Source organism: Protopterus annectens, chromosome 1.part1 (assembly GCF_019279795.1).
Source record: "Protopterus annectens isolate FY-2018-M chromosome 1.part1, PAN1.0, whole genome shotgun sequence".
Classification (NCBI taxonomy): domain Eukaryota; kingdom Metazoa; phylum Chordata; order Ceratodontiformes; family Protopteridae; genus Protopterus; species Protopterus annectens.
Window position 1 is genome coordinate 1,635,024,184 of NC_056726.1, and position 27,795 is coordinate 1,635,051,978.

The following is a 27,795-nucleotide window of genomic DNA, read 5'->3' on the forward strand; positions in this document are numbered from 1 at the left end:
TGGTGTCGGATGCATGTTTTATACCCCTGACTACATGACGTCATGGAAAAGGAGACAGCAACCGACGCAGGACCCAAGACTTTGGAATTCAGGCCGATTGAGGGCAACCTGCCAGCAGATTACCCAAATGTAATGAATGCAACAGTGAAACACGAAGAACATCCATGACTGCAACAGTGAATACATTCGAACATCTACATTTATGGTAAGTGTACACAACTACTATGTTCTTCGTGTTTCACTGTTGCAGTCATCACATTTGGGTTAATTCCCAAAGCTGAGGATGGGTGGAGCAGGCCCTGTAAGACTGCTGTGGCAAATCCAGCTCTGGATTTAGAAAAGACAGGTAAGTGGTAATGCTTGGTGAAGGTGTGTACAGTGCTCCAGATTGCAGCTTCCAGGATGTCCCTGGTAGGGACTCTCCTGAGACATGCTGTAGAGGTTTATGTAGCCCTAGTGGAATGTGTTTTTATCTCCTGTGGGGTAGGCTTCCCATGGTGTTTGTAGCAGAAATGGATGCAGTGTGCTATCCATTTAAAAATGGTTTGCTTTGAAATGGCCTTGCCCTCTGCCCCTGTAGCAAAGCTGACTATCAGCTGGTCAGATTTTCTGAATGGTTTAGTCCTGTCCAGATAGAACCTAAGCTGCCTGTGCATGTCCAGGGAGTGCAGGATCCTTTCCCCTTTATTCTGAGGATTAGGAAAAAAGGTTGGCAAATGAATGGCTTGGTTTAAAGCCACACTAGATACCACCTTGGGCATAAATGATGGGTTAGTCCTGAGGGAAACCCTGTCCGCATGGAAGATAATGAAGGGTTCCATGGCCACAAGGGCCTGCAATTCAGACACTCTTCTTGCTGAAGTGATAGCTAGAAGCAAAGCTGTTTTCCAGGAGAGGAATTTTAACTCCACTGAAGCAGCAGGTTCAAAGGGTGGAAGCGTGAGTTTTTCCAATACAAAGTTAAGGTCCCAGGCTGGAGTGAGAGCTCTCCTGGGGGGGGGTCTTAAATTTTTGGGTCCTCTCAGGAACTGTTTGACTAGAGGATGAGAGAAGTGGGGTGGCTCAGTATTATAATGAGTGAGATGGCAGAGGCATGAATCTTAATTGAAGAGAAGGATAGACCTTTGTGGAGCATTTCTGTTAAGTAATCTAGTATATAAGGTAAGCTGGGACAATTGTTTCCATTCCTTGAGACTGGCTCCAAGAACAGTATCTTTTCCACTTTTCTGAATAGGATTTTCTAGTGCTAGGCCTCCTTGCCTCAAGGATGACATCCAGCACCTATTTACTGAGAGTTGCTGGTGATGAGTTCAGGGGATGAGCCACGCTGCTAGTTTCAGGGTTTGTAGCTGACAGTGCAAAATCTGTCCCTCCTGCTGGGACAGCAGGGAGGGGGTCTGAGGCAGGTGCCATGGTGGCAGTACTGTCAGACTGTGCAAAAGTGGGTAACAATGCTGGCGTGGCCAGCCTGGTACAATCAGGACTGTCCTTGGCTTGTCCTGTTTGATCTTTAGTAGAACCTTCAAGAGTAAGGGCAGAGGGGGAAGGCATAGATTGAGAGGTTTTCCCATGTAAAGGACAGAGCATCCACTTTCCATGCTTGGCTGTGGGGAGCTCTGGTGCAATATTTGCTGACAGTTCTGAGGGGAAGCTAAGAGGTCCACCTCTGGTGCCCCCTACCTGTGGATCAGAAACTTGAATGATTTGGGTTCCAGTTTTCACTTGTGTGGGTCCATTAGATTTCTGCTTAAGTCACCTGCCAGTGAATTTAGTTTGCCTGGCAGGATTTGAGCTTGCAGGTGCACTTGATTGCTCAAGGCTGTGTTCCACATAGCCATGGCTAACTTGCAGAGTGGGTATGAATGGGTTCCCCCCAGCTTGTTTATATAACAACTGTTGTGTTGTCTGTCTTTATCAATAGTTGCCCTGGAAGAATAAGGCATTTGAAGGCTGTCAGAGCATTCTGTACAGCTAACATTTCTTTTTGATTGATATGCAGGTGCATTTGCTTTGGGCTCCATTTGCCTTGAATACATTGTCCTGCCATGTGAACCCCATGCATTTTCTGATGCGACTGTTGTTAGGGTTTGGGCAGCAGGGGGTTGAGTGAAAGGGAGTCCTTTGTTGTGGTAGCAGGCCTCTGCCCACCAAAGAAACTCTGCCCTTAGGCAAGGAATCATTTCCAGGTCCTGAGAATGCTGACACCAGAGACGTTTTAACTACCAGTGAAGTTTCTTCATATGCAGTCTTGCATATGGAATTAGTAGAATGCAAGAGGTCATGAACCCTAGGGCTTGCAGTATTTTTGTTGCAGACAGCTGGGTTTTGGTGGCCAGTAGATTGAAGTAGTTTGTCAAATTAAGTTGTTTTTCTGGAGTGAGGAATAAATAATGTGGGAAGAAATAGCCAGGGAATTGTTATGGCTAGGCTTGTATAGGCCCTAGGGCTGATAGCCTAGTACCAACCTATGAACCTATGAACCATCTGGGAAGTTGTGTTCAAGCTTGCTCCTAGGAATACAATCTGTTGGCTGGGTACCTGATGTGATTTCTTTTTGTTGATGGTGTACCCCAGTGAAGTTAGAAGTCTCTTTACAAATGTCAGGTGCTGGAGTAGCAATTCCTGACTGTCTGCCTGAATCAGGCAATCGTCCAAGTATGGGTAAATTTGAATTTTTCTCTGCCTGCAATATGCAATCGCTGGAGCTAGGCATTTTGTGAATACCCTGGGTGCAGTAGGATAAGCCAAAAGGAAGTGCAGAGAACTGATAGTGCATAGAGCCTGCTCTGAAACTTAGATATTTCCTGCAAGATTTCCTTATGGGGATGTGCAGATAGGTTCATAGATAGATAGGTTCATAGATTAGTACTAGGCTAACTACCCTTGTGGGCCTTTTCAAGCCTAGCCAATTACCCCATGTGAGAATCAAACCCTGCACCTTGTGTCTATAAGGTAAACACCTTAACCGTTATGCCACCCCCCCCCCCCTTCTTTTAAGTCTAGGGTGACTAGCCAGGAGTCCTTGGCTAACATAGGAAGCCACTATTGGAGAGTAAGCATTTTGAACCTTGGAACCATCAGGAAGGTGTTGAGAATACACAGATCCAGGATAGGGCGCCAGAAACCGTCTGGAGTAAAAACCTTGTCCCCTTTGCTCTGCTGGAACAGGGTGCTTAGCCTTGATACTGAGAAGAGAAAGTACTTGCTTTTGGGCTTCTGCCCACTTGTTTGGGGGGATGCCTGGCCATCCGTTTGGGGTTGGCAGTGAGTGGAAGTAGAATCTGTATCCCTGGGATGTAATGTTCAAGATCCATCTGTCCTGGGTGATGTACTCCCAGTTTTTTGCATGCAGGGCAAGTTTCCTCCTAAGGGTGCAAGGACTTGGGCAAGGCTTGAAATAGTAAAGAATAAGTCACTGCGAGATTTTACCATAGGATGGTGGCTTACTACTCCCTGTTTTAGAGGTGGGAGCACTCCATTGCTTAGATCTGTGCATACCCTGAGAATGTAATCTTGGTGGTCTGCTGACCCCGGGTATGGACTGAGAAGGTCTGGGAGGGACTGTGTAAAGACCAGTTTTTAGAAGGCCAATGTCTACTAAATCTAGGTGGCTGTACCTGTAGGAGATCTTTAACAGCTTGCATAGCTTTTTCCTCCAGCTTTTTGATGACAACTTCTGCTTTATTGCCAAACAGACAGTCTTGATTTAATGGTGCATCTAGTAATTTTGATTTGACATGGTCTGGCAAGATTTGTTCCTTAAGCCAAGCATGTCATAGGTTCATAGGTTCATAGGTTCATACTAGGCTATCTGCCCGAGGGCATTTACAAGCCTAGCCCATAGTTTTGTGGCTTACGCCACCCCTTTAGTATGGGGAACTATACCCATTATTTTGCTGTGCCTCTGTTGAGCAGTGACACTGAGGTAATCCCTGGGGTATATCTGCGATCTCCCATCCATTGGTCAAGATTTCTCTTGAACAAGGCCAGCGAGGTGCTCTGCCTCACATATACCGGATTTTATTCCACAGCATAGGAGTCTTTGGGTGATGAATCTATCCCTCCAGCACGCCTATTAATAGCCGTGTCGAGGTTTAAGTCTCCGCCTTGTGGCTCTGACGGATCTAGATTTTTGAGGTGAAGCATATTCATCAAATCTGGGTTTGACATGGCCTTGTATGTTAGGCAAAGGTCACCTCTGAGCAAGCGTGGCGACTGAACAGAGCTGGAGTTCTTTCAGTCGGGCAGCATAGGACAGATGTTTGAGACCCTTTATCCTTTTGGTGAGGAACTTTGTGGCCTCTCCAGCTGCTGCAAGTGTCGGGTCAGATACATTCGAATGGGGCATTGTACTCAATCATTGGTCTGATGAGTGATGAGTACAGGGAGACTATGACCTCCCTTGATCTAGATGAGAATCCCTTCATGATAAGGTGGGCAATGTAGAAGGTCTTCCTAACTACTTTAGCTACATGGGTGTCGAATGACAGACTACTATCAACCTGGGTCCCCAGGTCCCTGATAACTTCTTCTGTGCTCAGTGGATTGCCACCTATTTGGTAGCTAGGGTAACCTTGTTTTTCAAGGGTATGACTATGCATTTTTGGCATTTAACTTTAGGCCATGGCTCTGGCACCAGTTATCCGTTTTTGTGAGACCCTTCTGAAGGATATCTGTGTCGGATGTGTTTTCTACTATGGCGCCCAGTTTGCAGTCATCTGCAAACTTTGTCAGCCATAACCCTCCTGTGTTTGCTTGTACTTGAAAAGTAGATGCCAAACAAGAGTGGGCCCAGGACTGAGCCCTGTGGTACACCACTTGTGACAGGCTTTGAGTCTGACATGGCGCCAGCAACTCTGACCCTGTGGGTTCTGTCACTCAGCCAGTTTGCAACCCATCTTGTGATGTATGGGTTAACATTTAAGCTGATGAGTTTTTCAATGATACCCGAGTGGGGTATTGTATCGAAGGCCTTCGCCAGATCGAGGTAGGCTGTATGGACTGCCTTCCCTCATCAATGGCTTTGGTGACTGTTTCGAAAAAGTCAACCAGGTTTAGAAGGCATGATCTGCCTTTGACAAAGCCAAACTGGGATGGATCCAAAGTCTGCAAATTCCCTATGTCTTTATTTATGAGGTCCATTATGATCCTCTCCATGGCTTTGCAGATAAGGCTTGTCAAGCTAATGGGCTGGTAATTTCCAGGGTCGGTGGAGGCACCGCCTTTGTGAAGTGGGACCACAGTTGCAGTACGCCACTCCCTGGGTACGTATCCAGAGGTAAGACTATGACTAAACAGCTGTCCTAGCTGTGGGTTTAATTCCTCGTTGAGTTCGTGGAGCACACAGCCGGGGACACCATCAGGTCCCATGGATGCTGTGTTTTGCTTTGGAGAGAGCAGTTCTCACTTGCGTTGGAGATGTTTGGGGGCTGCAATCGCTTGGTATAGATATCTCTCCTTTTGGGGATAAGTTTGCAATGAACCTGTCAGCCAGTATGTTGGCAATGTCTGTAGGATCAGTAATCTTCACATCATTTTGAACTAGTTCTGAGCATATCTGGGAGTTTCCTCCCAGGTTTCTAACATAGCTAAAGAAGGCCTTATGATTGTCTTTTGAGTCTTTAGCTATTTTTCTCTCAAAATTTGCTTTGGATGATTTTATGAGAGCTCTTAGTTTTTTACTTATAGTGATCAAGGGTGTCTTACCTTTTAGGGATTTTGCTCTATCTTGTAGTAGCTTCCTCCTTTTGTTGTAGAGTTTGTTTATGACTGGGGTCTAAGAAAAGACCCAGTGACAGCAGCCCTGCAAGATGCTTCTAAGGCATCAAAACCACATTGTAAAGTACGTTTTCCAACTTCGTTAGCAGAATGCATTAACTCTTGTAAATCTTTATGTTCTGCACAATCAGGAATCAACATCATTTTCTGTTTAATTAGCTCCATAATACGGTGCTGATACTTTAACATATGAAACCGGCAATTTAAAGCCCTGATGGCAAGAGTAGCAGAGGTGTATACCTTCTTACCCCATCTGTCTAAAGCCCTAGAGTCCCTGTCCGAAGGGGTAGGGTTTTTGGCTGTTGTAGCCTTAATGCCTTTAGGTCCCTGGGAAATGGTCTCTGGATCCGTAGTAGGATTCTTAAAGAGGAACTTGTGGGAGTCAGGTACTCTGTAGTACCTGTCAGGTTTCCTGGGAGCTGGAGGCAAAGTATCACGGGTGAGGCTGGATTCCAAGAAAACATCATCTACAATTTCCAGAACAGGAGGGATAGCTAGAGGCCTATGCTGAAGCAAGTTTAAAAATTTCCTGAGTCTCTTTTTAGACTGTGGGTAGTCCTGGCACTCCCAGCAGAAATGCTCTCTAAGGGTATTGAGGGTTTCACCAAAGGAGAAATCTTCTGGTGGGGAAGCAGAGGGAATGGAATCCTCTGCATCAGAATCCTCATAGGTAGATAAGGGTATGTCCTGGTAGTCAGACGGATCACAGTCAACCGACTCATGATCTGAAGAATCAGAAGGAAAATCAGTTCTTGGTTTTTTTGAGGGAGAAGGCTAGCTTCCCCTAATTAAAGTAATAAGATCTTCAGCCATTCTAAGCATTTATTTCTGAGGCATGTGGGCCTGAGAACGTGCTTTGTTCGTCGGTTTCCTAGGCGTAGTGCGAACTCTGGGCCTGAGAAATTCGGTATTTTTGGTTTGAAATGAAGTTGTCGGTTTAATATGAAAATCGGAAGGCTTGAATACGCCCTCAGAAGCTGGTGCCTGCACAGCGGCTCCGGACCCATTCAAGGTAGAGACTTCCGCAGGTTCCACAGTCGAAGAAGCATCTCATGGCATACTGGACTCTGAAAGGGTCTCAGTAGAGGCCTGCAAATCTGTAGAAGTAGGTATCAGGGGCTGCGAAAGTGCCGCACTGAGTACCGGCAGACTGGTGACTAGCTTAATGGAAGAGTCATCGGCAGTTTTGGACCTATGCGGTCTGTCTCTGTCTTTTTCTTTACGTTTTTTAGGAAGATCGGTAGTTGGATGGCTTACCGAAGCCATTTCAGAATACGGAGAATGAGAGCGAAAGAATTTGGCGACAAAAATAGCCTGATGACAAAGAGTTCGGGCATTGAACAAGGCACAAAACAGACAGCGAGGAACGTCGTGGTCTGGGCCTAATCAGGTGACGCAGTAAGAATGAAAATCTCTGAGGTATTTGCTTTCCACAGGCAAGACAATTATTAACTTTTTCTGCCATCGGTTAGAGCAAGAAAAAATTATCCCCAACGGGGTACTTATCTTTTAGAGGACTTCAGGTCTGAAACTCAAAAAATGAAAATTTCAGGAGGCGGCTGACAGGCACCTGCAAACTGCTTCTGCTTTGGACACTGCACGGCAAGAAAAGCTGATGTAATGGTGTCGGCTGCATGTTTTATACCCCTGACAATCCAACGTCATGGAAGAAGTGACAGCATCCGATGCAGAAATTCCAAGACTCTGGTATTCAGGCTGACTAAGGGTTACCTGCAGGCAGATAACCCAAATGTGATGACTGCAACAGTGAAACAAGAAGAACATCGTAGAATTCCAAAAAAGCTGAAACATATGGTATACAAAACAGTGGTACAACCAGTATCACTGTACAGTACAGAAACCTGGACAGTGAATGCAGAGCAGCTGAGGAAGCTACATGTTATAAGTATGAACTACCTGAGAGTGGTGGTAGGATGCACACTGTGGGACAGATGAAGAAAGGAGGATAACAGAGTAGAAGACAAAGTAGCTCCAATTACAGGAAATGTTAAAAAATAAATAAATTAAATAATCTATGAACCTATGAACTTTCATTCTTCCTCAACCACTGGGTTTGGATCCAAACCTCGGATCTTCTTTGGCTGTTACTATAGCTGGTGGCCAACTGAAACTCTCGAGCTCCTCCCTACCCATAATGCACCAACCCCTAACATATCTCAGATCTTGTTTGCAAGATGACACAAGTAATAAATATCAGAATAATGCTCCTAACAAAGGGAAACCAATATTTGGAGCGCCATACAAGACACTGTGGTGTCTTTAAAGCTTCTCATTCTTCCAGAAGTCCATGATGACAAAGGTTGTGGGTGGAGAGCTGAGGAAGAATGAAAATGGACAACACAAACAGAACGTTATGGTAAGTGCAGAACTTCTAATGTTGTCAATTTTCATTCATTCCTCAACCACTGGGACTGAGTCCCCAGCTACCTGATATATATGTGGACTCTAACGAAGTATGCTCCTGAGCACAGTTGAACCTAAGGCTGCTCTTCCCCTTGAGACTCGATCCAATTTGTAATGAGTAATAAAAGTATGAAGATTCGCCCAAGTAGCAGCTGCGCATATGCCATCCATGGAATAACTTGATTAAAATACTAACTAGGTTGCCATAGATCTTGTAGTGTGGGTTCTTAAAGGATTTAGTAATGAAATGCCAAATTTATTTCAGACAAAGGATATAGGTTCATAGGTTCATACTAGGCTATCTGCCCTATGGCATTTATAAGCCTAGCCAGAGTATGTTTGGCTTTCGCCACCCATTTCAAATTTATTTTGCTATGCCCTTTTTCGAGGTTAGTATACTGTGCTTCTGTCTAACAGTGACACAGAAGTGATACCCGGGGTAAACCTACGATCTCCCATCCACTCATCAAGACTCCTCTTGAAGAGAATCAATGAGGGACTCTGCCTAACCTGGACTGGGATTTTATTCCATAGTGAAGGGAGCCTCTGGGTTGCCTCTGGGTTAGGAATCTGTCCCTCCAGCATGTCCTATTTATTTCAGTGCTGAGGTTCAAGTCTCTCGAGCGTGCAGCTCGATGGGATTTGGATTTTCTGAGTTGCAGCATGTCCCTTAATTCCGGGTTGGACATGGCCTTATAAGTCAGGCACAGGTCACCTCTGAGCAGGCGGTATGCCACTGAGTAGAGCTGGAGTTTCTTTAACCGGGCAGCATATGGCATCTGTTTGAGCCCTTTGATCCTCTTGGTGAGGTACTTTTGGGGTCTTTCCAGTTGCTGCAGGTGTTTGGTAAGGTACATCCCAAAAGGGGCATTGTACTCGATTATGGGCCTGATGAGGGATGAGTAAAGAGGCACGATGACCTCCCCTAATCTAGATGTGAATCCCTTCATGACTAGGTGGGCTATATAAAATGTTTTTCTAACCACTTTGGCCACGTGATTGTCAAATGAGAGATTGCTATCAACTTGGGTCCCCAGGTCCCTAATTACTTCTTCTGTACTTAATGGATTACCACCTATGTGGTAATTTATGGGCACTTTGTTTTTGCCAAAGGGGATGACTATACACTTTTTGGCGTTTAGCTTGAGGTCATGGCTCTGGCACCAGTTGTCTGTTTCTATGAGGCCCTTTTGGAGGATGCTTGTGTCGGCTGGACAGTCGATTATGGCGCCCAGTTTGCAGTCATCTCAAGAACTTGGTCAGCCACAGTCCTTCCGTGTTGGCCTGTACCTCCGAGAAATATATACCAAACAAGAGAGGTCCCAGGACTGAGCCTTGTGGGACGCCACATGTAACTGGTTTGGAGTTTGACATGGCTCCAGCAATTCTAACCATGTGGGTTCTGTCCTTGAGCCAGTTTGCAACCCATCTAGTGACATAGGGGTTTATATTTAAGCTGGTGAGCTTATCTATAATGCCCGAGGGGTATTGTATCGAAGGCTTTGCGAGGTCCAGATAGGCTGTGTGGACCACCTTCCCTTCACAATGGCCTTGGTGACTGTTTCAAAGAAGTCAACCAGGTTTAAGAGGCAGGATCTGCCCTTAACAAAGCCAAACTGGGTAGGATCCAGTGTCTGTAGGTCCCCAATATCTTTATTTATGAGGTCCATGATGATCCTTTCCATAGCTTTGCAGACCAAGCTAGTCAGGCTTATGGGGCGATAGTTTCCAGGGTCCGTTGAGGTACCACCTTTGTGGAGAGGGACCACTGTTGCTGTACGCCACTCTTTGGGTACATATCCTGTAGTAAGGCTGTGATTGAACAGTAGTTTTATGTTTGGGTTTAGCTCTTCTTGGAGTTCATGTAGGACGCAGCCTGGGACACCGGCTGGTACCATTGATGCTGTGTTTTTGCTTTGAGAGGGCGGCTCCCACCTGAGCATCTGAGATGTCAGGGGCAGCACTCTGCTGGGATAGATATTTGCCCTTTGGTGGGAGGGGAAGTTTGCTGAACCTGTCAGCTAGGATGTTGGCAATGTCTGTGGGATCAGTGTATTTTTTGTCATTTTGGACTAATTCTGAGCATATCTGGGAATTCCCACCCAAGTTCCTAACATAACTAAAGAAAGCCTTGTGATTATCCTTAGTGTCCTGTGCAATTTTTCTCTTGAAGCTGGCCTTTGACGATTTTATGAGTGCCCTTAGTTTTTTGCTAATACTGATCAGAGATGCCTTCCCTTTTTGGGATTTTGCTCTATCATGTAGTAGCCTCCTCCTCCTATTGTATAGTTTGTTTATGGCTGGGGTCCACCAGACAGGTCGTCTGCCTTTGGAGGATTGGGTCTTGGTTTTATTTCGGATTGCATGATCCATGCATTCCTGAATGTGTTCATAGAATGCATTTATAAAGGATTGTGCGGTCTGGGCCGTATTTTCTACAGGCCCGGGGGCTTTGAAGGATTCCTCCTCGGTTTTGAGGAGTGTGAAATTTGCTTTAGAGAAGTTTTTCACTGTGGTTTTCTGGGCAGGGGTCGGGATGTGAATATCCAGTGAGATCAGTTTATGGTCTGATCTTACCAGTGAGGATACACTTTTGGTCTGGAGCATAGAGTCCCCATGTTGGTGATGATCAGGTCCAGTATGTTTTCCCCTCTTGTGGGAGTGGTAACAAGTTGTTCCATAGCATTTTAGTTTATGAATTCTAGGAACCTTTGGGCAAGGGTGTTGAGCTAGAGTAATGCTCCCAATCTATGTTTGGGTAGTTGAAGTCGCCCAATATAATGGTGTTCGGAGAGACCTTCATATTTTCCAGTGTTCTCAGGAAGGCCGAATGGGGTTCCTGGGTTTGGGAGGGTGGTCTGTAGCAGGCTATAAACTGGAAGGCAGTTTTACCCACTGTTAGTTGCACATGGATAGTCTCTGATGCTTCGTGCTTTGCCACCAACCTGGAGGTGTGGGTATCTTTGATGAATATCGATACTCCCCTCCTTTGTGGTTCGGTCCAAGTTTTGGGGCGAAAAGCATGGTATGAGGTATAACCTGGTAGTGCTGGGGTGCTCTCGAGTCCTGAACCAGGTTTCTGTTACTGCATAGATATCGATGTTCTCCATGCTAAGGAGAGTTTCGAAAGTGGCATCTTGAGGTTTAGACTTCTAGCGTTGAGTAGCATTACTCTTAGTTTCTTATCCCTTGTGATACCTATGGAGGTGGGTTTGACTTTTGAGCCTTGCCTAAAAAAGGCACTATGGGGGTAGCAAGAGCCTTTGCCAATATCCGAAAGCCCAGGGGTGACAGGTGCAAGCCGTCCCTAGCAAAGCATCGTGGCTTGTCGTGCATATCATCCCAAGCTGACAGGCATTGGATCCCCTTTGAATGACACCAATACTTAAGCCAATTGTTGAAATTGATCATCTTGTCTTCATATTGTGGCATCATTCTTGGTGAGGGTAAGATGCTACTCAAGGTCAGGGTCATACCAGCCTGGGCTACATGCTCAGAGAGCTCCTCTATGTCTCTTTTCATGTAGTCCAGGGAGGTACGTCTCAGGTCATTCACACCAGCATGGACAATGACTGAGTCATATTTGTACTTGCCTTGGAGTGACCTGAGTGCTTGTGTCATGTGGCGGATCCTACCGCCAGACAGGCTGCTCATCGTGACCTTCTCCTTGTTCAGCCTGGTGAGCAGGACGTCAGTGTGCCTGACGATAGAGTCACATATTACAAGTGTATCAGGTCTGTTGTTTAGCCTTAAGGGCTGTGACTGTTCGGCACACTGGCTTTGTGAGATATGTGTTGCACGTGTTTTGTTTTGGGGTAGCGGTTGCTTGGGTGTCTGCTTTGGAGGTCTCTGCTGCTTAGGCAGATCTTTATTTAGAGCCTCCGAGTATGTTTTTGTGTGATTATGTGTTTGGTTTGCTGTCGTGGTAGGTCTATGTGAGGCTGGAATTGTAGTGAGTGTGGTTTCCTTCTCCTCCTGACTGGTTATGCCAGTACTGAGTTGAGAGAGCTTAGCCTCCAGTTTGGCTATATGGTTGCAACTCTAACATGTGTTGGAATTTGTTGGGAGGAGGAGAGGGTTGTCTGTGTACATGAGGCAATTGTAACATTGCCTCAAGATTCCCATATTCACCAGCTGGACCGGAGAGGAGATTGACAACTGACCTTTGGACATGCTAGAATAATATTGGGAATTCCTTTATAATTGAAAACAAGGGCCAATGGGGAGCGAGGGTGTAGTGATTTTAATTTTTAGTGCTGACTTATAATTGCTTTAGTGAGCAAGTGCCAGGTAACAAGTGCAATGTGTTACAGGTAACTTAAATGCAAAAACGACAAACAATAACTTTCTTTCAAGCGAAGAAAGGAAATAAGTACAGTAAGCAATGCAGATATCACTAGGGATCCACAGAAGCGCTGAGAAGCTGCGTTTTAGGTGGAATTAGAGTTCCAGGGAAATAACAAGCATACAAACAAAGCTAGATTCAGCAGGCCTGGATCTAGTCTATGCTACAGCAAACAAGGTGTACCAATTTCAGTTAGATACAGTTCAAATATTCAGGCACTATAAACCTTTAACCAGAAATTCCCAGCTCAGAAGGGCAGAGTCCAGCCTCTCCTCCCACAAGAGTGCAGACCACAAACCTTCTTAATGTAAAATAACTGGCCTGAAGCCCAAGTGCTTAAACCAGACCTAATACACTTTAAGAATAACAGACATTGAGCTCTCAAATCAGCAGTTCCCAACTTAGAAGGATGAAAGCTACCTGTCCTGCCACCACAGTGCATGCCACAAACCTTCCTAATGTAGAACAACTGGTCTGAAGCCCAAGTGCTTAATCCAAAAGACTTAGAATGATAGCTACACTTTAACCAAGTTACTACCAAGCAGTAATAAATACAACTGAATACTTTAAATAATGCCTGGATTAGTGCTCAAGTTATACAAACAAAGCTAGATTCAGCAGGCCTGGATCTAGTCTATGCTACAGCAAACAAGGTGTACCAATTTCCCCGTTAAGAAGGGGGAAATTTCCCCGAAATGCAGCCCAAAACCCCCAATTTAAAAAGGGCCCCCCCCTTTTTTTTTTTAACCAGAAAATTTTTCCCAGGCCCCCCAGAAAAAAATCCCAAACCCCTCTTTTCCCCTTTTTTTTTTCCCAAAAAAAAAGGAAATGGCCCAAAAAAAAACCCACAAAAAAAAAAAAAAACCCTCTTTTTTTAAAAATGTTTAAAAATTTACTGGCCCCCCCTTTGGGGGAAACCCAAAATTTTTAAAAATTTTAAAATAACCGAAAATTTTAAACCAGCCAAAACTTAAGAATGAATGCTCCAAATGGGCCCCAATTGAATAAGTTGTTTTAAAAGGAGAACAATTTTAAAAATTAAAAAAGAAAAACAAGGAAAAAAAGGGTGGCCATTTAACAAATTTTTAAAAGGCAAATAAAAAATTAAACTTTTCCTTTTTTCGAAAAAAAAGACACATATAACAGAAAAGTTAAATCAGTAAAAGAAATAAAAACCTTAATTAAAAGAAACCCGTAACCGTTCTAAAAAGGGCCAGAAACTTTAAATTTAAAAAAGGGAAAGCCCGCTAAAAAAAATTTAAAGAAAACGGGTGAAAAGGTTTAACAAAAGGTTAAAGAATTTTTCCCAAATAAAAAATTAAATGTTTTAAGAAATTTTAAAAAATTTAAAGACAAGTAAAAAAAAAATTTAGAAATTAAAAAGCAAAAATAATAAAAAGTCAAAATTAAGTAGTTCAAAAAAGGCTTTTAAACGGGAAAAAAAATTTAAAAAAAAGGGGGATTTTAAAGAACACAGAAAAGCAAATTTAAAATAAACGGGAAAATGGGGGGGGGAAACATTTTAACACAGAAAAGGGGAAATTATAAAAAATAATAACGTTTTATTTTCGGGCAAAAACCCAAGATATCGAGCTTTCTCATAATCAGTAACAAAAAAAATAAAGAAAAATAGTTTTTAATTCCTAAACAAGGCCGGGAAAAAGGTTTGAATTTAAAAAGGGAAAAGATGCAAATTATAAAAAACCAAAAATGGGGGGGGGGGGGAACAGTTTAAAACCGGGAAAATTGCTTAAAAAAAAAAACGTTTTTATAGTTTAACTAAGAAATTTTAAACTTTTCAAAAAAAACCAGAAAATAATTTTAAAGAAAAGCTGTAATTTTAAAACAAAGGGCCAGTTTAAACGGGTTTTTAAAAAGGGCAAATAAAATTATAGAAAAAAGGGCGAAAAAAACAGCAAAAGTTAAAATTTAAAATTTAAAAAAAATAAAATTTTTCTATAATTTGAGAGCGTAAGCGTTCCAACAATTTAGTTTAAATACAGTAAAAAAAAAACCAGCCTATAAATTAAATATTTTGAAGGCGAAAAAGGCCAGTTTAAACGGGTTTTTAAAAAGGGCAAATAAAATTATATCGTAAAGAAAGGCGGGAAAAGGGGGGGGAAACAGCAAAAGTTAAAATTTAAAATTTAAAAAAATATATTTTTTTTTCTATAATTTGAGAGCGTAAGCCGTTCAACAGCAATTTACCTTTAATAAGAAAACACAAAAAATATATCAGTTTAAAACGAAATAGGAACGTTTCAAACAATTTAGGAATGGTTGAATTAAAAAAAAAACTGTTTATTCAGCGAAAGAAAACGGGAAATAACAGCAAAAGTTAAAATTTAAAATTTAAAAAAATATATTTTTTTTTCTATAAATTTGAGAGCGTAAGCGTTCCAAAAAATTTAGTTTAAATACAGTAAAAAAAAACCAGCCTATAAATTAAATATTTTGAAGGCGAAAAAAAGGCCAGTTTAAACGGGTTTTTAAAAAAGGGCAAATAAAATTATATCGTAAAGAAAGGCGGGAAAAGGGGGGGTAAACAGCAAAAGTTAAAATTTAAAATTTAAAAAAATAAAATTTTTTTTTCTATAATTTGAGAGCGTAAGCCGTTCCAACAATTTAGTTTAAATAAAAATTTAAAAAAAAAACCAGCCTATAAATTAAAATATTTTGAAGGCGAAAAAGGGGGCCAGTTTAAACGGGTTTGTTAATTAAAAAAAACCCCCTCTAAAATTCAGCGAAAGAAAACGGGAAAGGGGGGGGGGGAACATTTAACCAATTAAAATTTCAAATTATAAAAATTATAACTGTTTTCTTAGTTTCAACTAAGCCAGTTAACAGTTTATTATAAAAGAAAACACAGAAATATATCAGTTTAAAACGAAAAATTTTTTGAACGTTTCAAACAATTTAGGAATCATTAATTAAAAAAAAACCTCTAAATTAACAGGAAAGAAAAGGGCGGGAAATGGGGGGGTTTAACAGTTTAACACAGAAAAATTAAAATTATAAAAAATTAACTGTTTTTAAGTTTCAACTAAGCCAAGTTAACAGTTTATTAAAAAGAAAACACAAAAAATATATCAGCTAAAACGAAATAGGTGGCGTTTCAAACAATTTAGGAATCATTTTAAAAAAAAACGTCTAAAATTCAGCGAAAGAAAACGGGAAAGGGGGGGGGGGGCATTTCAAACAAGAAAATTAAAATTAAAAAAATTAAATAGTTTTTAAGTTTCAACTAAGCCAGTTAACAGTTTATTAAAAAGAAAACACAAAAAATATATCAGTTTAAAACGAAAAATTTTTGTGGCGTTTCAAACAATTTAGGAATGGGGTTTTAAATTAAAAAAAAAATCTAAATTAACAGTAAAGAAAGGCGGGAAATGGGGGGTAACAGTTTAACACAGAAAAATTAAAATTATAAAAAATTTTTTAACTGTTTTCATAGTTTCGGGAAAAAGGGTTTAAAGAGACAATTTTTTACAGAAAACAAGAAAAAATAATTTAAAATTAAAATTTTTTGTAAGGTTTTCCCAAATAATTATTTAATACGGTTTTAAAAAAAAGGGAGACACAGACAGCAAAATTAGCTAAAAAAAGGAAAAAGGGGGGGGGAAAACAGTTTAAAAAATGAAAATGTCTTTAAAAAAATTTTAACTTTTTCAAGTTTGAACAGTGAAAATAAAGAGACAATTTAGTTTATAATACAGAAAACAAGAAAAAATGAAAATTAAAATTTTTTGTAAGGTTTTCCCAAAAAATTATTTAATACGGTTTTAAAAAAAAGGGAGACACAGACAGCAAATTTATCATAAAGAAACGGGAAAGGGGGGGAAATTTAAAAGTGTAAGGTGTCAAAAAAAAAAAAAATTTAATATTTTTAAATTTTTAAGGAAGACACAGAACAAGCAAAATTTATAAAATTAAGAAAAAAAAAAAAATTTAAATTTTTAAAAATTTAAAATTTTTTGTAAGGTTTTCCCAAAAAATTATTTAAACGGTTTTAATTAAAAGAGACACAGACAGCAAATTTATCATAAAGAAACGGGAAATTTGGGGGGGGGGAAATTTAAAAGTGTAAGGTGTCTTTAAAAAAAAATTCGTTTTTAAGTTTAAAGAAGACAAGAACAAGCAAAATTTACCTTTTAAAAAAAAAAACAAAAAAAATTTAAATTTTTAAAATTAAAATTTTTTGTAAGGTTTTCCCAAAATTATTTAATACGGTTTTAATTAAAAGGAAACACAGACAGCAAATTTATCATAAAAAAAAAAGGGGGGTTTGGGGGGAAATTTAAAAGTGTAAGGTGTCTTTAAAAAAAAATAAATTCGTTTTTAAGTTTAAAGAAGACACAGAACAAGCAAAATTTATAAAATTAAGAAAAACCAGAAAAAAATTTTTTAAAATTAAAATTTTTTGTAAGGTGTCCCAAATAAATTTAATACGGTTTTAATTAAAAGGAGACAAGACAGCAAATTTATCATAAAGAAACGGGAAATAGGGGTAAAATTTAAAAGTGTAAGGTGTCTTTAAAAAAAATTTCGTTTTTAAGTTTAAAAAGGGGAAGACACAGAACAAGCAAAATTTATAAAATTAAGAAAAAAAAAAAAATTTAAATTTAAAATTAAAAATTTTTTGTAAGGTTTTCCCAAAAAATTATTTAATACGGTTTTAAAAAAAAGGGAGACACAGACAGCAAATTTATCATAAAGAAACGGGAAATAGGGGTTTTTTCAAAAGTGTAAGGTGTCTTTAAAAAAAATTTCGTTTTTAAGTTTAAAGAAGAAAAGAACAAGCAAAATTTATAAAATTAAGAAAAACCAGAAAAAAAATTTTTAAAATTAAAATTTTTTGTAAGGTTTTCCCAAAAAATTATTTAATACGGTTTTTAATTAAAGGGAGACACAGACAGCAAATTTATCATAAAGAAACGGGAAATAGGGGTAAATTTAAAAGTGTAAGGTGTCTTTAAAAATTCGTTTTTAAGTTTAAAGAAGAAAAGAACAAGCAAAATTTACCTAAAGAAAAACCAGAAAATAGTTTAAAAAATTTTTGAAGGCCCTTTTAAAAATTCCCAGTTTGAAACAGGGAAAAAAAAGAGACAAATAGCAAAATTTATACACGAAAAAACAGTTTTTAAAAGTGTAATGTAAAATTTATAAAATTTAATACGTTTTTTAAGCAAGCAGAAAAAACAGAACAAGCAGAAATTTTGTTTTAAAACAGTAACACAGAAAAAATTTAAAATTAAAAATTTTAAATGCTAAATAAGGCCATTTTGAAACATTTTTAATTAAGGAGACAAATAGCTTTTATACGGGAAAAAAAGGAAAATGGGGGGTAACTTTTAAAAGTGTAAGGTGTCAAAAAAAAAATTATTATACGTTTTTTAAGCAAGCAAAAGCAAATATCAGAACAAAGTTTTAAAACAGTAACACAGAAAAAATCATTATAAAAAAACTGTTTTTTTAAATAAGGCCATTTTAAACAGGTTTTAAAAAAAGAACAGATACAAATTATATCAGCTAAAAAACGGAAATAGGGGTGGGGCGTTTCAAACAAGGAAATTGAAATTTAAAAAAAAACGTTTTATAATTTCGGGCAAAGACAAGAAAAAGTTTGAAAATTCAAAAAAAGAAAATTCATTATAAAAAATATTCTGTCTTTTCAAACAAAGGGCCAGAAACGGGGTTTTAATTAAAAAAAGATACCAAATTATATCAGCTAAAACGGAAAAAGGGGGGCGTTTCAAACAAGTAAAATTGAAATTTAAAAAAAAAACGCTATAATTTCGGGCGAAGACAAGAAAAAAGGAAATTTTGTTTAAAACAGTAACACAGAAAAAACCCCTTAAAAAAATAAATAGTTTTAAAGGGTTTCCAAACAAAGGGCCAGTTTAAACATTGTTAATAAAAGAAACACAGAAATTTATATCAGCTAAAACGGAAAATAGGGGGAACGTTTCAAACAAGTAAAATTGAAATTTAAAAAAAAAAACGCTATAATTTCGGGCGAAGACAAGAAAAAGGAAATTTTGTTTAAAACAGTAACACAGAAAAAATCATTATAAAAAATAGTTTTAAAGGGTTTTCCAAACAAAGGGTTTCCCGGGAAAACATTTTTAAATTAAAAAGAAACACAGAAATTTATATCAGCTAAAACGGAAAATAGGGGTGGGGCGTTTCAAACAAGTAAATTGAAATTTAAAAAAAAACGCTATAATTTCGGGCGAAGACAAGAAAAAGAAAAATTTTTTTAAAACAGTAACACAGAAAAAATCATTAAAATTAAATGTTTTAAAGGGTTTTCCAAACAAAGCTGTTTTCTATAGATATGCAGAGCAGTAATACACAGATATCAAGCAGACATTTTAGCTCTATAATACAGAATAACACAGAAAATATACTCAGCTCTATAAACTTGAAGACAGTTCTGTAAGGCTGTGTCTCAAACTAAGGTTCCAGTTTGAATACAGGTTGTTAATTAAAAGGAGACACAGCACTAGCTAAATTATATCAACTGAAAGACAAGGCAGGAAATGGGGGGGGGGGCAGTTTCAACACAGATGTAAGGAATGTGCAAATTATAAAAATATATATATACTGTTTTCTATAGATTTGCAGAGCAGTAAGACACAGAATAACACAGAAAATATACTCAGCTCTATAAACTCGAAGATAGTTCTGTAAGGCTGTCTCTCAAACTAAGGTTCCAGTTTGAATACAGGTTGTCAATTAAAAGGAGTTACAGCACTAGCTAAATTATATCAGCTGAAAGACAAGGCAGGAAATGAGGGGGGGTGGGGGAACAGTTTCAACACAGATGTAAGGAATGTGCAAATTATAAAAAAATATATATACTGGTTTCTATAGATTTGCAGAGCAGTAAGACACAGATATCAAGCAGACAATTTAGCTCTATAATACAGAATAACACAGAAAATATACTCGGCTCTATAAACTTGAAGATAGTTCTGTAAGGCTGTCTCTCAAACTAAGGTTCCAGTTTGAATACAGGTTGTTAATTAAAAGGAGACACAGCACTAGCTAAATTTTATCCGCTGAAAGACAAGGCAGGAAATGAGGGGGGGGGACAGTTTCAACACAGATGTAAGAAATGTGCAAATTATAAAAATAAATATATACTGTTTTCTATAGATTTGCAGAGCAGTAAGACACAGATATCAAGCAGACAATTTAGCTCTATAATACAGAATAACACAGAAAATATACTCAGCTCTATAAACTTGAAGATAGTTCTGGAAGGCTGTCTCTCAAACTAAGGTTCCAGTTTGAATACAGGTTGTTAATTAAAAGGAGACACAGCACTAGCTAAATTATATCAGCTTTAAACTCTTTCTGGCTCCAGAAAGTCTGTTCTTCAATTTTTTCCCTTAGAACTGCTCTGTTAGGAACCTAAACAGTTTACACCTACACTAAAAAGTGCAGCACTTGTTCCAAATAGTTTTTTTTCTCAAAAAGCTCAGCACTTGTCTTATAAGCATATCCCTTGTCTTATAAGCATTCTCTTTGCAGGTCAAGCACTCCTATATTATACAAATCTCTCACTAGCAAAACCCCCCAGGAGTGCCCACTTCCCTGCTAAGCCCACTACTTTTCTGTCTCATACCAACTCATAATTCTTTCTAGCATGTCGAAGGGTCAGATGCTGGCGTCCTCTCCTGCCCAGTTGGTGAATCTGGGAATTCTGAGAATGTTACAATTGCCTCATGTACACGGACAACCTTCTCCTCCTCCCACGTAACACTAACACTTGTGAGAGATGCAGCTATTTAGCCAGACTGGAGGCTGAGCTCTCTCAACTCAGGACTGGCAAGACCAGGCAGGAGGAGAAGGCAACTACACACACCACAATACCAGTCTCACATAACTCAACCACACCACTGAATCAAACACATAAACACACTAAGACATACTCGGAGGCTCTGAGTAAAAAATTACCTAAACAGCAGAGGCCTCCAAAGCAGACACCCAAGCAACTGCAAACTCAATACACCACACAAACAACACATAAACAACAAAATCAGTGTGCAAAGCAGTCACTGCCCTTAAGGCCAAATACAACACCAAACATACTTGTCATAGGTGACTCCATAGTCAGACACACTGACGTCCCGCTCACCAGACTGAGTAAGGAGAAGGTCACAGTAAGCTGCCTGTCGGGTGCTAGAATCCGCCACATAACACAAGCACTCAGGTCTCTCAACAGCAGGTACAAGTACGACTCAGTCATTGTCCACACTGGTGTCAACCTGAGGCATTACCTCCTTGGACTACATGAAAAGAGACATTGAGGAGCTCTCTGATTATGTAGCCCAGGCAGGTATGACCCTGACCTTGAGCAGTATCCTACCTTCACCTAGAATGATGCCACAATACAGTGATAAGATAATCAGCTTTAATAACTGGCTTAAATTCAGGTGTCATTCAAAAGGGATCCAATGTCTGTCTGCCTGGGATGACATGCTGGACAAGCCACGCTGCTCGCTGAGGGATGGCTTGCACCTGTCACCCCTAGGCTTCCGGATATTGGCAAAGGCTCTTGCCACCCCCATAGTGCCTTTTTTAGGCAAGGCTCAAATTCTAAACCTACCACCCTAGAACACAAAAAAGTAAAAAAACTAAGGGTAATGCTGCTCAATGCCAGAAGTCTCAATCTCAAGATGTACGCACTCGAGGCCCTTCTCAGTATGGAAAACATCGATGTCTGTGCTGTGACAGAAACCTGGTTCAAGGCTCCTGAGAGCACCCCAGCACTATCAGGTTTCACCTCATATCATGCGTTCCAGCCCCAAAATCCGGACAACACCAAGAAAGGGGGGGGTGTCCATATTCATAAAGGACACCCACACCTCAAGGTTGGTGGCAACGCACGATGCATCGGAGACCATCCAGGTGCAATTAACCATAGGCAAGACTGCTCTGCAATTTGTAGCATGTTACAGGCCACTCTCTCAAACTCAGGAACCTCACATGGCCTTCCTGAAAACAATGGAGGGGATGAATGTATCTCCAAACACCATCATACTAGGTGACTTCAACTACCCTAATATAGACTGGGAACACTACTCAAGCCCAAACACTCTAGCCCAAAGGTTCCTGGAGTTCATAAACTCAAATGCCATGGAACAACTAGTCACCATCCCCACAAGAGGAGAAAACATACTTGATCTCATCATCACGAACATGGGATCACAATGTTCAACAGGAAGTATACCCCTCACTGGTGAGATCAGATCATAAACTAATCTCGCTGGAGGTCCTCATCCCGCCCCCACCTGAAATAAAAAAGACCACAGTGAAAAACTTCTCAAAAGCCGACTTCACACTTCTAAAACTAGTGTGGTCTCCTTTAAGGCCCCTGAGCCAGTGGTAAACATTACTCAAACCGCTGAATCACTTACAAATGCCTTCTACCAGCACCTACAGGACTGCATGGATCAGGCAATCCCAAACAAAACTAAGACTCTTGTACCAAAGGCAAGCGTCCAGTCTGGTGGACCCCAGCCATAAACAAGCTCTACAACAAAAGGAGGAAGCTACTACAAGATAGAGCAAAATCCTTGAAAGGTAAGACACCTTTGATCATTATAAGTAAAAAACTAAGAGCTCTCATAAAATCATCCAAGGCAAATTTTGAGAGAAAAATCGCCAAGGACTCAAAAGACAATCATAAGGCCTTCTTTAGCTATGTTAGAAACCTAGGAGAAAACTCCCAGATATGCTCAGAATTAGTTCAAAATGATGTGAAGATTACTGAACCTACACACATTGCCAACATACTGGCTGACAGGTTCAGTGCAAACTTCTCAAAAGGAGAGATATCTATACCAGAGGATTGTAGCCCCCAAACATCTCCAACGCAGGTGAGAACTGCTCTCTCCAAAGCAAAAACACAGCATCCATGGGACCGGATGGTGTCCCTGGCTGTGTGCTCCACGAACTCAATGAGGAATTAAACCCGCAGTTAGGACAGCTGTTTAATCTTAGCCTCACCTCAGGATACGTAGTCAAGGAGTGGCCCACCGCTACTGTGGTCCCACTTCACAAGGCGGTGCCTCCCGACCCTGAAATTACCGTCCCATTAGCTTGACTAGCCTTATTTGCAAAGCCATGGAGAGGATCATAATGGAACTCATAAATAAAGACATAGGGAACTTGCAGACTTTGGATCCAACCCAGTTTGGCTTTGTCAAAGGCAGATCGTGCCTTTTAAACTTGGTTGACTTTTCGAGACAGTCACCAAGGCCATTGATGAGGAAAGGCAGTCCATACAGCCTACCTTGACCTGGCAAAGGCCTTGACAATACCCACTCAGGTATCATCGAAAAACTCATCAGCTTGAATGTAAACCCATACATCACAAGATGGGTTGCAAACTGGCTAAGTGACAGAACCCACAGGGTCAGAGTTGCTGGAGCCATGTCAGACTCAAAGCCTGTCACAAGTGGTGTCCCACAGGGCTCAGTCCTGGGTCCACTCTTGTTCGGCATCTACTTTTCTGAAGTACAAGCAAACACAGGAGGGTTATGGCTGACAAAGTTTGCAGATGACTGCAAACTGGCCATAGTCGAAAACACATCTGACACAGATATCCTTCAGAAGGGCCTCACAGAAACGGATAACTGGTGCCAGAGCCATGGCCTAAAGTTAAATGCCAAGAAATGCATAGTCATACCCTTGGAAAAACAAGGTTACCCCTAGCTACCATATAGGTGGCAATCCACTGAGCACAGAAGAAGTCATCAGGGATCTGGGGACCCAGGTTGACAGTAGCCTTCGTTTGACACTCATGTTGCTAAAGTAGTTAGGAAAACCTTCTACATTGCCCACCTGATCATGAAGGGATTCACATCTAGATCAAGGAGGTCATCGTCCCCCTGTACTCATCACTCATTAGACCTATGATTGAGTACAATGCCCCATTCGAATGTATCTGACCCAACACCTGCAGCAGCTGGAAAGGCCCCAAAAGTTCCTCACCAAAAGGATAAAGGGTCTCAAAATATGTCTTATGCTGCCCGACTGAAAGAACTCCAGCTCTATTCAGTCTCATACCGCTTGCTCAGAGGTGACCTGTGCCTGACATATAAGGCCATGTCAAACCCTGATTTGATGAATATGCTTCACCTCAAAAAATCTAGATCCCTCAGAACCACAAGGACGGGAGACTTAAACCTTGACACGGTTATTAATAGAACGTGCTGGAGGGACAGATTCATCACCCAGAGACTCCCTATGCTGTGGAACAAAATCCCGGAACATGTGAGGCAGAGCACCTCGCTGGCCTTGTTCAAGAGGAATCTTGACCAATGGATAGGGGATCGCAGATATACCCCAGGCATTACTTCAGTGTCACTGCTTGACAGAGGCACAGCAAAATAATAGGCATAGTTTTATTCAAACTAAAGGGGTGGCGAAAGCCAAATAACTATGGGCTAGGCTTATAAATGCCCTTAGGCAGATAGCCTAGTATGAACCTATGAAAGACAAGGCAGGAAATGAGGGGGGTGGGGAACCGTTTCAACACAGATGTAAGGAATGTGCAAATTAGAAAAAAATATATATATACTGTTTTCTATTGATTTGCAGAGCAGTAAGACACAGATATCAAGCAGACAATTTAGCTCTATAATACAGAATAACACAGAAAATATACTCAGCTCTATAAACTTGAAGATAGTTCTGTAAGGCTGTCTCTCAAACTAAGGTTCCAGTTTGAATACAGGTTAATTAAAAGGAGACACAGCACTAGCTAAATTATATCAGCTGAAAGACAAGGCAGGAAATGAGGGGGGTGGGGGAACAGTTTCAACACAGATGTAAGGAATGTGCAAATTATAAAAAATATATATACTGTTTTCTATAGATTTGCAGAGCAGTAAGACACAGATATCAAGCAGACAATTTAGCTCTATAATACAGAATAACACAGAAAATATACTCAGCTCTATAAACTTGAAGATAGTTCTGTAAGGCTGTCTCTCAAACTAAGGTTCCAGTTTGAATACAGGTTGTTAATTAAAAGGAGACAGAGCACTAGCTAAATTATATCAGCTGAAAGACAAGGCAGGAAATGAGGGGGTGGGGGAACAGTTTCAACACAGATGTAAGGAATGTGCAAATTATAAAAAAATATATATACTGTTTTCTATAGATTTGCAGAGCAGTAAGACACAGATATCAAGCAGACAATTTAGCTCTATAACACAGAATAACACAGAAAATATACTCAGCTCTATAAACTTGAAGATAGTTCTGTAAGGCTGTCTCTTAAACTAAGGTTCCAGGTTGAATATAGGTCGTTAATTAAAAGGAGACACAGCACTAGCTAAATTATATCAGCTGAAAGACAAGGCAGGAAATGAGGGTGGGGGTGGGGGAACAGTTTCAACACAGATGTAAGAAATGTGCAAATTATAAAAAAATATATATACGGTTTTCTAAAGATTTGCAGAGCAGTAAGACACAGATATCAAGCAGACAATTTAGCTCTATAATACAGAATAACACAGAAAATATACTCAGCTCTATAAACTTGAAGATAGTTCTGTAAGGCTGTCTCTCAAACTAAGGTTCCAGTTTGAGTACAGGTTGTTAATTAATAGGAGACACAGCACTAGCTAAATTATATCAGCTGAAAGACAAGGCAGGAAATGAGGGGGTGGGGAACAGTTTCAACACAGATGTAAGGAATGTGCAAATTATAAAAAAAATATATATACTGTTTTCTATAGATTTGCAGAGCAGTAAGACACAGATATCAAGCAGACAATTTAGCTCTATAATACAGAATAACACAGAAAATATACTCAGCTCTATAAACTTGAAGATAGTTCTGTAAGGCTGTCTCTCAAACTAAGGTTCCAGTTTGAATACAGGTTATTAATTAAAAGGAGACACAGCACTAGCTAAATTATATCAGCTGAAAGACAAGGCAGGAAATGAGGGGGGGGTGGGGGAACAGTTTCAACACAGATGTAAGGAATGTGCAAATTATAAAAAAATATATATACTGTTTTCTATAGATTTGCAGAGCAGTAAGACACAGATATCAAGCAGACAATTTAGCTCTATAATACAGAATAACACAGAAAATATACTCAGCTCTATAAACTTGAAGATAGTTCTGTAAGGCTGTCTCTCAAACTAAGGTTCCAGTTTGAATACAGGTTGTTAATTAAAAGGAGACACAGCACTAGCTAAATTATATCAGCTGAAAGACAAGGCAGGAAATGAGGGGTGGGGTGGGGGAACAGTTTCAACACAGATGTAAGGAATGTGCAAATTATAAAAATATATATACTGTTTTCTATAGATTTGCAGAGCAGCAAGACACAGATATCACGCAGAAAATTTAGCTCTATAATACAGAATAACAGAAAATATACTCAGCTCTATAAACTTGAAGATAGTTCTGTAAGGCTGTCTCTCAAACTAAAGTTCCAGTTTGAATACAGGTTGTTAATTAAAAGGAGACACAGCACTAGCTAAATTATATCAGCTGAAATACAAGGCAGGAAATGAGGGGGGGGGGAACAGTTTCAACACAGATGTAAGGAATGTGCAAATTATAAAAAATATATATACTGTTTTCTATAGATTTGCAGAGCAGAAAGACACAGATATCAAGCAGACAATTTAGCTCTATAATACAGAATAACACAGAAAATATACTCAGCTCTATAAACTTGAAGATAGTTCTGTAAGGCTGTCTCTCAAACTAAGGTTCCAGTTTGAATACAGGTTGTTAATTAAAAGGAGACACAGCACTAGCTAAATTATATCAGCTGAAAGACAAGGCAGGAAATGAGGGGGGTGGGGAACAGTTTCAACACAGATGTAAGGAATGTGCAAATTATAAAAAATATATATACTGTTTTCTATAGATTTGCAGAGCAGTAAGACACAGATATCAAGCAGACAATTTAGCTCCATAATACAGAATAACACAGAAAATATACTCAGCTCTATAAACTTGAAGGTAGTTCTGTAAGGCTGTCTCTCAAACTAAGGTTCCAGTTTGAATACAGGTTGTTAATTAAAAGGAGACACAGCACTAGCTAAATTATATCAGCTGAAAGACAAGGCAGGAAATGAGGGGGGGGGAACAGTTTCAACACAGATGTAAGGAATGTGCAAATTATAAAAAATATATATACTGTTTTCTATAGATTTGCAGAGCAGTAAGACACAGATATCAAGCAGACAATTTAGCTCTATAATACAGAATAACACAGAAAATATACTCAGCTCTATAAACTTGAAGATAGTTCTGTAAGGCTGTCTCTCAAACTAAGGTTCCAGTTTGAATACAGGTTGTTAATTGCAGTTAGTAATCCACTTTACCAATATTATCTTAACAAGTTAGGCAAATCTATTGTGATCTGCAAAGGATACAAGTAACTGATTGGATTTTCTAATCTCTTTTGTTCTGTGCAAGTAGAAACAGCAGTCTATGAACATCCTCAGCAAGTGTAACATATATTTACCTTTGTTTTCAAATTTTGGAAAGAAAACGGGCAAGTTAATAGACTGGTTGACACTGAATTCTGACACCACCTTAGAAAGGAAGGAAGGCTTGGTTCTTAACGTCACCCTATATTTATGGAAAATCAAGTAAGGTGGTTTAGAGAAGAATGCTTGAAGTTCTGAAATTTTCCTAGAAGTAATAGCCACTAAAATATTGTCTTCCAAGTCAGAAATTTAAGGTCACACTTTCCTGCTAGTTCAGAAGGAGACTGGATTAAGGCCATGGAGGAGTAGGATCTTTATAAGGTGGTCTAAATAAAATAATACATCTTAGGAAAGCCTTGCATATCTTAGTAGAGGCTAGAGAAGAATTGTCAACCCTTACATGAAAGTTACAGATTGCTGCCAATTAAACTTTAATGGTTGAGGAGCTAGCTCCCTCATTAAAAATTTCTGCCAAGAACTATTGGGACACTTTGTGTAGGGCCTGAAAAGGGACTGATACATTTTTGATGTACCTAACAAACAAACCTCTTTCATTTACTTTGATTTTCCTAGTAGAGCTTTATGGGAAGACAAAAGTATATGATGGACAGGAGACAAGAGCATAGGTTCATAGGATGATACTAGGCTATTGGCCCAGAGGCCCCTATAAGCCTAGCCAAGAATTTTGCCCATGTTTCCTCAAAGTCAGCACCTGTTTCCCCTGTCCAGCAGGGACACAAGTGGGATCCCAGGGGTTTATTTTCTGT

General features: G+C 39.8%; 1 protein-coding gene across 1 annotated transcript in view; it reads right to left on the bottom strand.

Annotated features, from left to right (window-relative positions):
• The window catches only part of GNL2 (G protein nucleolar 2), an 859,639-nt gene that overhangs the window by 150,608 nt on the left and 681,236 nt on the right, over positions 1 to 27,795 (bottom strand). Inside the window, 2 exon segments of the mRNA XM_044083721.1 lie at positions 5,879 to 5,897; positions 23,678 to 23,695. Of these exon segments, the coding sequence (XP_043939656.1) occupies positions 5,879 to 5,897; positions 23,678 to 23,695 (37 nt within the window).